The following is an 11,182-nucleotide window of genomic DNA, read 5'->3' as shown; positions in this document are numbered from 1 at the left end:
AGCGCAGGATCCCGCACCACTTCCGCATCGCCACCGCCTCTTCGCGGCGTAGTGATGGCGTCACAGCACGGGGCGTCGCACGACGTTTTCCCGCACGGCTGCCGCTCCTCGCGGCGCAGGGTGATGACGTCACAGATCGCCGTGGCGCTCGCCCAAGTCAGCCCTGTAGCTCCGCCCTCCACCAACCCCAACGCGCCGCTCCAGTAGTCGCCCTCAACGCGGGCAGAAAGTAATCAACATTTTATTTTAATTATTCCCTTCTAAAAATCTCTGCTGTCTTTTACGAGTTGTCGTGAATTTCCACTCGGTACAGGCAGGTGCGTTCTGCGTTTCCCCCGTTGCTCCGCACCTCCAGTTTGACACGGCCGAAGGCTTTGCAGGGCTCCTCCTGCTAATACAAAAAGGAGAGGCTTCGTTACGCATGTGGAAAGAGCCACGGCACATCCACACAGCTCTCTTTGCCAGCTGCCGAACCCTGGCTTGCTCTGCTCCGCTCCGTTCCGCTCCCTGGGCTGCCGTGGGATGCCGGAACGGCGCTGCCGATGGGGGAAGGCAACTGCACTCCTCCCTCCCACCAGAATCGTCCCTCCACACCCGCAGGGGGACAGTTTCCCTCCCACAGCGCCTTCCCGCTGCTGCTCTCTGCTCTAGCCGGAAGAACGATCCTTCCAAAGGTGGGACGGCTGCCTCGTCTGTCTTCCCCGCATGAGTCGGCCGTGTTGGAGAGCAGAGGAAGGCCCGCCTGAGCAGGCAAACCCTTTCGTCCCAGAACTTGCAGGCAGCCCGGCCTTCCTCCCTGGCAGCCTACCGCACGCACTTGCCATACCTGCATGTGGAAGGTCTGGGTGATCTCTCTGTCCACGTCGTAAATGAATAACCACAGGAGAGTTTCACCTTTGTCCTCATCCACTTCCTCAGAGACAAGAGATGACGGTGGTCACACTTAAGCAAGCTGCGTGAAAAAGAACATGCCGAGGCTGAAGGTGGGAGCCCTTCCCCCCCTCCCTCTGCTCTGGCAGGACTGGAGCACAAAGGAGGGTGAACCTTAGTCAGGGCAGGTGGAGCAATTGCTCCCAGCTGCTTGCCACAAAGAGCAGCAGAGGCCTCTGGAGACGTGTAAGCACCCCGAGGGTCTCTGTGCCCTTGGGCAGGATGCTGCGCTGTGCAGCAGTCCACCACAGCTCTCTGGGAGCTCCCACCACTATGGGGTCTTTGGGGCTCTATGGCAAAGCTTTTCCTTGTAGCCCTCCAGAAGAAGCAGCAGACAGAGACTTACCAAGACAGCAAACTCTTTGGGGGCACTGCTGACTTCCCTAGAGGGAGAGACCTTCTTGGAGATATGCCAGACAGTGAAAGCTGTGGGCCAGATTTTCTCCAACAGCCGGATGACCACATGGCCCCAAGAAAGCCCAGCAGTTGCCAGGAGAAATATCGGGCTGAAATGAGAAAGACACGCCCATCAGCAGTGAGGCAAAGAGCTGCCAGAACTGGCTGATGGGCAAGGAGCACAGAAATTGCCTTGTCAGTGGGCTGCTGTTCTCCTTGTAATGGAACGCCAGTCAAGGGACAGGAGGAGAATATACAAAGGCTTGGACAACAGGTCTGGAGTCAACCACCTTTGTCTGCTTGCCCAGAGCTGGCAGGGCAGCCCTCCCAGCATCTGTCACCCCATCACCTTCCAAACACTGGTGTCAGTAATGTGGTGAAGAGTGTGGGCTGAGCAGTGCAGCTGGATCAAAGGAAATTGCTGCACGCTTGCTCCCGCAGCCAGAAGGCAAAGCAGTGAACACACAGTCACCATTTCTCCTGCCATACCTGCAAGAGCATCTCGGGAGGCTTTGCGGTGGAAAAGAGTGGAGAAAGCCAGCAGTTCTTCCAGCCTTTCCCACCGTAACTCTTAGATGTCCTCTCTGCATCAACAGTGGCACCTCAAATAAAGATGGAAAGACATGCAGTAGGACAGCCCAAAGATGAGCTGAAGGAGTGAATGCTCATTCCCTGAAGCTGTTGGCAGGGCTCTGGGGTGCAAAATCCCTCCCGCTGTGTATGGGAACTGTTGAGTGCCAGCCTGAGCCACTGATTGAGCACCTGGGGAAAGGAGCCGGTCAGCTCTAGGAGCACAGGTGAAGGCTTTTTAAATTCTCAGAGAGGGGAGATTTAGATGGGATGTCAGGAGAAAATTCTTGATCCCCAGTGGACGGTAAGGCCCTGCAATGTGCCACCCAGAGAAGCCATGGATGCCCCATTCCTGAGGGCGCTGGAGACGAGGCTGGATGGGGCCCTGAGCACCCTGATGGAAAGGGTGGCAGCCCTGTCAACAGTAGGAAGTTGGACTGGGATGGTCTGTAAGGTCCCTTCAGACCTCAGCCTTCTAAAGCTCTATGAGAGAACTCTGACAGAAAGACCTTGGCAGGCTATGGGGAGTGCCAGATGCAAAGCTGAGGGTAGTAAAGCTGTCTGTCTACACACCCATGGTTTCCAGAACCCAGTTGGGCATCCAGACACTGTTTTCCATGAGTTTCTCAATGGCGTGCTGTGTCAACTGCAGAATTTCCAGGCAGAGGAATGGAGAGACAGCAGTGAGCACAAACACTGGAAAAGATTGGTGTGACTAGGGAGTCCTGTCTGAGAGCTAAGGGAGGGCTCCATGTCTTTCCAGAAATCCGGCAAGATCTTCCAGAAAGTGTGCCCCGATGAGCCACTGGACTCCAGAGACACAGCAGAGATGGACTTTGGGCTCTGCCTGACCCTCTTGCTGCCAGCCTTGTGCCATCTCCAGAACAGCCTGGACTGGCAGTCAGATCATGCCCTGAGCCAGCCAGGCCCTGGAGTGCTCCAGTTGCAACTGGCCTGGAGAACAGACCTTCCAGCTAAGTAGCCTGACCCGCAAGTCTCTTGGAAGGCACGATGTCCGGCCTCCAAGCCAAGCCCAGCAGGTGCCTGGCTGGGGCCCAGCCAAGGGGGAATTCACAGTGCTGTACAGAGCACCCTGATCCCAGCTGTACTGTGCAGCTAGCACCAGCAGCAGCTCTCAGTGAGGGGACCAGAGCGACTCTAAGATACAAGAGAGGCTGAGCCTGAGAGCCAGGTGTGGGTGGGCAGCCAGAGCACAGAACTGTCTCTAGAAAGGGCTGAGAGGAAACAGGGGGGAGCAGCACCATTACCTCTCTCTTCAATCCGTGGATCTCATTCTCTTGGAGAACATCAAACACTGATTCGAGAATGAGGTCATTCCTGGCCGACAGCTGAGTAGTTTTCACGTTCAGCTCCTGCCTCTTCCCCTCCAGCCAAACCGGTGAGTTCCTGAAGGCAAAGCGTGTCCACCCCGCAGGTCGGAGCTCCAGTGCCATGAGGTGAAGGATTCTGGGGGGTTGTGCCCTTCCTTATCCCCCAACCCCTTCAGTTCCTTCACTTTGCCAAGGGCTGCCTTCCACTGTACAAATGGGAAGGGCACGAGGGCATGTAAAGAGCACACAGCCAGCTGAGGCCACGCTACAGAGCCAGGTGCAGGGCAAGGAAGTGTTCTTACCCCAGAGATGGGAGCTCATGCACAACAGGTCCTGCTGACGCCATCTGGAAGAGAAAGGCATTTGATGGGCGGAAGCACAAGGAGCACGGCCAGGGCTTCTAAAGGTTCCCAGGCAACTGCTGGCAGAATTTCCTGCTGCTTCCCAACAATTTGCAGAGGACCGCTGCCCAGAGTCGGGCTCTTAAGCCCTCCCCATGCTACAGAGCATCTGCTGCTTCTCCGTTTGCTTTCCCATCGCCTCCAGATTCCCCAGTGCCATGGATGGGCTAAAGGCCCCTTCTTCCCACACGCTGCTGCCTTCAGCCCGAGCTCTGAGGTGGGCACTGGGAAGATTCTTCCACACCGAAGCCCATCCTGCTGCCAGGGCAACCCCCAGCCCGGCTCAAGGGAGTCCCCAGGTTGGTCCCATGACACCCTGGAAGGATCTGGAAGTTCCCACTGTGGGCCCAGGAGCTCTGAGGAGTCCCCGGGCTGATCTGGAGATGTCCCGGTAGAGTCTGGTAGGGTCCAGGGAGTCCTCATGTGGGTCTGAGTGGTCCTGGAGTCATCCAGAAGGGTCTGGGGATGTTCCCAGAGGTGTCTTGGGGTGTCCAGGGGGTGCTCATGTGAGTCTGGGGGGTCTGGCCACCTGTCTCACCATCTGCTGTAACATGATCACAGCACTCTCATCAGTGGTTTGGACTCTCACCGACAAGAGACTCACTTTGTCGACTGTGTCACCAAGGAATCATAAGAATTGGAATCATTGAGATTGGTTAATATGGACTATTGTTTGTACTCTAAAGAACCCATCCTTTGTTCAGTGTATTAATTTTAGTTTAGCTACTTTTAGGATTGTTTTTGAACTGTGCTTCTTTATCTGTTAATAAAGAAGGGGGAAATGTGGGATAAAGAAAGTCATTATCTTGCTAATGAGTAAAAAAGCTTAGCAGTAACTTGAGCCAGACATAAACACACACGAGGCACCTGGTTCCTACATGTAACCAGTTGTTGTGCGGGTATAAAAAGTTGTAAGCACCTACAATAAAAGTCTTTCATCCTTCCTTCTGCACCAGCAAGGGAACCTGTGCCTCTCTTGCCACACCAGCAAGGGAGCTCGGAGTCCTCTTGCCACAAAGAGGAGAGGACAGAAGGAGAGGAGAGGAAAGATAGAGCAGAACAAAGAAAAAAGGGAAGAGAGGAGCTTGTAAGGGGAAAGAACAGAAAAGTGAATGAGGGAGAAAAGAAAGAGGGCAGAAGAGAAGATACAGGTAAGAACAGATCTAAAAAGGACAAGAGAAAAAAGAGAGGGCAGGGAGAACAGAAGGAACAGCAAAAGAGGAAAGGGCAGATGGAGGAAAAAAGAAAGGAATGGTGCAAAGACGGAGAAGAGTGCAGAAAAAAAGAAAGTAGAGGAGAGGAAGAGAGAAGGCCAGAGAAAACTGAGTAACTGAGAAAAGAAAAAAAAAGGAATATGAATCATTTTTAAGTTCTATTAAAGTAAAATTCTTCTTAAGACAGATTTCTTTTTGCAGTGTTCATATCCTAGACAATTTAGGAATATTCAAGAACATTTTCTGTATGTTTTTGTAACATCTGCTTCGTCTCAGCTACTCTAAAATACCCAACAGGTGTGAAGGGTGGATCTGTCCTTAAAGGCACTCAGAAGATCCCACTTTTTGTGTCTCACATCAACAAGTTTACCTTCATGAAGGAGTAGAGAGACTTCCCATACGTGGTCAGGAATTCTCTTCTGATATCCAGCACATCAATTTCAGAGCATGGTACTATCACTCCGATCAGACTGCTGTCATCTGTTCCCAGGCCCTTGAAAGCAAAGCAGCCACATGCAGCTAACACAGAACTTGCTGGAGAATCACCCACAGACACAAAGGTCTCAGTACCCAGTCTTGTGCAGGAGCTGCTCTTAATTAGAGCATTTTTGCATTAATGGAGCAATCAATTAGCAGCAGCTTGCTCTTGAGTATGACTACTACCCTGATGTGCAGAAAAGCCTGATCTTTCCTGGAAAAGCCAGCTTCCTGACTGGCTGCAACTTCCATCTCATGATTGCCATGATGCTGCTGACTTGAGCACGAACATGCAAGAAAGAAGCAAGCAATCTTACTCCATAATCTGTTTACCTTCATGGATTTACAGAGTCTTTCAGCAGAGCACGTAGGCTCGTTTCGCACGCACTTTGCTGTAAGGAGAGACAAGAACAAGAGAATTAAGATCAGTAAAAGCAGGAGGTTTTCCACAAAGCTGCAGCACTTTCTTGGTGCAGGTGTTTCCTCTGTCAAGATGCAACTCCAGGTTAACAAACAGGAGCTCCAGTGTAGGCATCCAGTCAGCGATGTGCTGTGAGCTAATGTCTCTGTGCCTGGCACGCAGCAGTATTTGCATGAAGGCTTTCATGCCTCCTGACAGCAAACCTCTGCTGCCAAAGCACCATTTGGCCAAGCACACTGTACCATAAAGCACAAAGCTTTCTCACCTGACTGGGTCTATAAAGCATAGAATCATAGAATGGTTTGGGTTGGAGGAGACCCCTAAGATCATCTAGTTCCAACCCCCCTGCAATAGGCAGGGACACCTCCTTCTACACCAGAGTGCTCCAAGTCCCACCCAGCCTGGCTTTGTGCCCATAAACAAAGACAAACCATATCTGCCTCCTGGAACCATGTAACAGCCGCTCAAGGGAAGACACAGCACCTCTAATCATTTCATTCCTTTGTAGACAACGTTTAAAAGCAGAGCACTCATGCACAGCCAGCAAAGCACCTTCCAGGTCTCCTAACATCTCAGATTTAACACTGTCCATTATGTCCTTGTCAGCAATGCCTCATTACCATCAAAAACTAGGAGGAAGAGTCCATGGGCAGAAAGTCAGAGAGATTCAAAGGACCACTTTGCAACAATAAGCTTCTCATATACAGCATGAACATTCTATAATTCCTGCAGCACTGCAGCTAAATCAGGATCATCCCATAGAAATTTTTCATTGCTAACAGACTTGCTAATTGGTCTACCACAGCTATTACCATTTTCAAGACCTGCTACTTTGTGCTGCCAAAGTTTCTTAGCTCCTCTCCCCCCTGCCCCAATGGCAGTCACACTTCATGATCTCTGCCTTCCATGCTGGTACTTAGGTTTCTAAAGCCCCTTTCAGTCTCAGGAGGGAATAAAACAGCCTAAATGGAATGGATGCAATGGGGTTCTCTCTAGGACACCTGTTGCCTCAGAAGAGTTCACATTTACTGAACAGCTATGGAGCTCCTACAAAAGCATCACACACAAACAAGGAAGGAAAAAAAACCCCAGGACACTGTGAGAGGGTCCTGCCTCTCAGAAGGTGATATCTGTTCCGTGTACAGAGGATGGACATAAGCTGCACCTCATCTGTTCCCCATTTCTTCTCCCCCACTTCATACAGGCACTTACAGACATTATGGATGACAAAGTAAGGCTCATGGAGAAAACTGGGTGTACAGGAGATCTTTAATTCCTCGGAGCTAGAGCACTGCTTGCCCATACTTGTCCAGATCACAGATATTTTCCAACAAGCACCAACCAGGCATGGCAACCCACAAACAAGATGTTATTGCCCCTGCCTGTAACCAGCCTGTCTAGAGACCTCTCATTAGAGTCTTGCAAACCAGACTAGAACCATTATTCCCATTTCACAGATTGGCTTCTCTTCACCATGCATCACATGCTCAAGAATAGATTGGGAAGACCATTACTACACACTTGAGCATCTTGCTGAGCATCCACGTATATTCCTTCATCTCTGTTTCCCTGCAAAGACACAAGGATAGAAGACTCAGTTCACCAGAGTATCTACTGGAAACAACTCCTGGGAATTCCTCATTCAGGAACAGCTGCTGATGGATAATGGAGTCCTTCAAAGGGAAGACTAGTTTATAAACACAGTGAAACACAGCTCAGGCATGCTTTGGGATTCCTTCTAAAAATGAGCAGCAACCCACTTTACTGGGATGTTTAAAGAAGAGCCCACAGCACTCATGCACACCTCAGAGTCCCCTCCCTGCAGAAGCTGGGTTTGAGGAGCAGGCCATGGGACACATAGGGTGAGAAAAAGACAGCTTGGAGCTCCTCACCACTGAGTGCAGAGCCGTGCCCACAGGAAGATTCACCCTCTTTCCCCTCAGTGTGGCTCACCGTTGTGAGGGACACGAGGACTCTTCAAAACATGGAAGATGTGTAGATACAACGTCATCATTAAGGGAGCAGTCAGATTCTAGCAAGAACACATACACAGCATCCGTTAGGAACAGTGCCACCACCTGGGTGCTGCCCACAACATTTGCCAGCCATAACCTAGTTAAGCACAGAACTGGGCCCAGGGCTCTCAGCATCACTGCAGCACTCCAGCCATCATCATTAGTGCTACAGCCTCCAATTAAGAAGCACAGACAGTAAAAAAACTGGCAAGAGAGCCACATGTCCCACTGACAGACAGAATGCTCCTCTCCATTTTATTTACACCAATTCAGCTGCTGGTGAAATTCTAGTCTAGCTTCTCCCTGGACAAACAGCAACACCCAGGTTGGCCAGTGTGTCACACCTAAAAGCTCCCTAGACTCCTTCCTCTTCACATCTGCCTGCACACACACAAACTGATTGTCAGACAGCAGGACAAGGCCTGGCCTTTCACACTGCTTACGAAGCTCGTAGTTCTCCTTAATGCGACCAATCTCTTCATTGGTGTGAGAAGCCAGAATTTCTAACAGGCAGCCTTCACCTGTTCCTGCTCCCTAGGGAACTGCCAAGGCAAGATTTAAGATACCAGCAACTGCTTGTGAGTGCAACCAGGTTTCTTTAAGAATTCATAATAAATAAGAAGACGTACATAACAAAGCAGTAAGCCCTTGGCCAGAACTTAAGCAATACAAAAGGAAGATTTCCAAACCTTCACAGCCCTCCTTAGTTCGTGCATGTCATACATGGTGGTGGGAGTCATCAGGCCAATGATCGCTCTCTCAAAATTCCCCTCAGCTCTGACTTCAAGTCATCAATCAAATCCTAAAAGGCCAAAAAAGGAGAAAGAAATTGGCAGAAGGTACGGCCTTTGAGGACAGAAGGAACTGAGCTGTTCACCACTTCTCTTCAGGCTCACACCCTCCTTGCATCAACAACTGCTCTGAACTGAACAAGAATAAAACAACCTTGGTCAGGTAAAGTCTCTGCTGACCCTTCTCTTATGGACATAAGGTCATTTTTCACTTTTCATCCAAGTGACACAACCACGTTCACACATCTTTGCAGACCACCTACCCTGCCACTACTGCTCATATAGGTGATCAGAACTTGCTGACGCTGGGAAACATTTAGTTTGGTAAAGACGTCAGTGATAGCATCTTCATCCGTGCAAGAAACAAATGGAAGTTAATCAGGCTGCTTGCACAAGAATAAAAGTGCCCTCTGCTCTTGTGCCACCTCCAGTCCCCTACACAGCGAATTCTCAACAGCCCCAGGACTACATCTATGTACACAAAGCTACCAGGACCCATGCTACCAGAGCAGCTGCATTTTAGGACACGAAGGGTAGTTCTGTTTCCACTTTCCAACAATTTTTAGGGCAGTTGTGCAGTGGAGCAATGCAAGCAGTTACGCTTCCCTCTAACAAACTACCAGAGCAGCCATTCCCTGTGCTGGGGAAAAAATAAAAGTTGACCTGTGGAGGAGGATCAACTTATCAAAGCTCTTCATGGCCTTCCTGAGTGCCTGCGCCTCTTGCTCAGTGCTGAAACTTGAGACTCTCTTGATTGTTGTCTAAGGCCACAAGAAAAGGATTTAGCAAAGGCAGACTTGCACCAATACACACATAGAGTTGAATTGAAAAGAAAAAAACACCAAACATAAAAGATGTGAAAACAGAGATAGTACAACTCGACCCACACAAGTGATGTGGTATCAGGCTTCCGTCTCATCCAGCAGTCTATTCTAGTGGGACTTCCCAAGCATATCAGAAAGAAGCCACAGGAGCACAACTACATGGAGAACCTATCTCTATATTGCTGCCCATGAAGCATCTGGTTTCCAGTGAAACAAAAGCTGGACCACCTGGCATCTGTGTTCAGGCCTTCTTCCTACCAGTTCTCCATGTCAATCATAAAGCAGTGTGCTCCTATCATAGCCCAAGTCTTGACTTCTCTTGTATCAGGTTTATTCTGCACCATTACCTTTGCTCTGTGAGGCTGCATCTGGAGAACAGTGTCCAGGTCTGGGCTCCCAGTACAAGAGACAGCTGAACATACTGGAAAGAGTCCAATGGAGGGCTACCAAGATGGTGAAGGGACTGGAACACCTCTTCCATGACAAGAGGCTGAGAGAGAGTGGGCTGCTCAGCCTGGAGAAAGGAAAGCTCAGGGGGATTCCACCCATGGCCATCAATCCTGCATGGAGGGGCAGAGAGGACAGAGCCAGGCTGCATACAGTAGAGCCCACTGCAAGGACCAGAGGTTGCTGCCAAACATCAGGAGCCCTCCTGTGCTGTTTAAGCGCTGCAGCACTGGCACAGGGACCCAGAGAGGCTGCAGTGTCTCCTCTTGGAGATCTCCAAACCCATCTGGACGTGATCTTGGGCACCAATTCTAGTGGCCCTGTTGGAGAATCTCACAGGTTGATCTCCAACAGTGTGATGAAAGGTTGGAAAAGTGACCTTAAAGATCACCGAGTCCAACCATGACCTAATCTACTACCCTAACTAACAACCCACCTCTAAATCATGGCCCTGAGCACCACATCCAAATGGTTTTTAAACACATTCAGGGATGGTGACTCAACCACCTCCCTGGGGAGCCTATTCCAGTGCTTAACAACCCTTACTGTATAGAAGTTTGTCCTGATATCCAACCTCAACTTACCCCACGTCTGTGCGTTCTGTGGAACTCCCCAGATGTGACAGTGGGTTCTGGGCGGTGCTTCTCAAAGGAAACCAGTGCACGGTGTCAGGACTGGAGAAGGAAGCAGCTGATCCTGCCACTGATGCTGCTATTCTGCATCCCTCCCCAAGAGTCCCACATCTTCCTCTTCCCGGCCTTGCTCACCTCCTCGCAGGCTGCAGATGCCGCTGAGGCTCTCACACTCCATGGCTGTCATCTTCTTCTCGTGCTGCCGGACCACTCTCTGCAGGGCTGCGCTGAGATCCTGCTGCTGCAGCCACAACCGCTGCTCCCGTGCTGACAGACGGAGGAGCTTCGTGCTGGCACCCACAGCACGCGGTCCCCAGGCTGCCGGCGGCAAGGCAGGACGCTCCCCTCCCTGCCTCCCATTGCCCCTCAGCTCCGGCATCCTCCTATTATCTGCCTAAGGATACGAAGACCCTGCAGAGGGCTCTGGACAGGCCGATCGACAGCCGATGCCAACAGCACGACGTTCAACACCACCACATGCCGGGTCCCGCACTTTGGTCACAACAACCCCAGGCATCGCTGCAGATTTGGGGCAGAGCGACTGGAACGCCGCGTGGAGGAAAAGGATCTGAGAGCTGTGGGTCGACGCTCGGCTGAACGCGAGCGAGCAGCGCGCCCAGGCGGCCAAGAAGCCGGCAAGCAGCAGCAGAAAGTGATCGCCCCGCGCTCAGCCCCGCCCCGCACAGCGCTGGTCTTGGGTCGGCACCGTTTGTCCCGGGAGGGAGTGCGGCCG

At 51.2% G+C, this 11,182-nt stretch overlaps 1 protein-coding gene across 18 annotated transcripts; it reads right to left on the bottom strand.

Annotated features, from left to right (window-relative positions):
* Window positions 1-225: 225 nt before the first annotated feature.
* Window positions 226-11,176, bottom strand: LOC104910080. 18 transcript variants are annotated; one of them, XM_019613672.2, is made up of 13 exons: window positions 10,402-10,713; window positions 9,718-9,930; window positions 9,210-9,307; window positions 8,445-8,557; window positions 7,694-7,772; window positions 5,653-5,711; window positions 5,213-5,335; window positions 3,530-3,573; window positions 3,165-3,303; window positions 1,816-1,928; window positions 1,277-1,436; window positions 827-952; window positions 226-391 (listed from the first exon to the last, which is right to left on the bottom strand). In XM_019613672.2, exons 4-12 carry the CDS (start codon window positions 8,493-8,495, stop codon window positions 944-946), a joined length of 777 nt encoding a protein of 258 aa, XP_019469217.1. In that variant the 5' UTR covers window positions 8,496-8,557; window positions 9,210-9,307; window positions 9,718-9,930; window positions 10,402-10,713; the 3' UTR covers window positions 226-391; window positions 827-943. The 18 variants fall into 18 exon arrangements, with proteins under 18 accessions (XP_019469217.1, XP_019469218.1, XP_010706556.1 ...); XM_019613673.2 differs by having other exon boundaries at window positions 9,210-9,930; window positions 10,402-10,491; window positions 10,585-10,694; XM_010708254.3 differs by having other exon boundaries at window positions 9,210-9,930.
* Between the last annotated feature and the right edge of the window lie 6 nt (window positions 11,177-11,182).

Source organism: Meleagris gallopavo, chromosome 3 (assembly GCF_000146605.3).
Source record: "Meleagris gallopavo isolate NT-WF06-2002-E0010 breed Aviagen turkey brand Nicholas breeding stock chromosome 3, Turkey_5.1, whole genome shotgun sequence".
Classification (NCBI taxonomy): Eukaryota; Metazoa; Chordata; class Aves; order Galliformes; family Phasianidae; genus Meleagris; species Meleagris gallopavo.
Note: the sequence above shows the minus strand (reverse complement) of the source record. Positions and strands in the feature narration are given on the sequence as shown.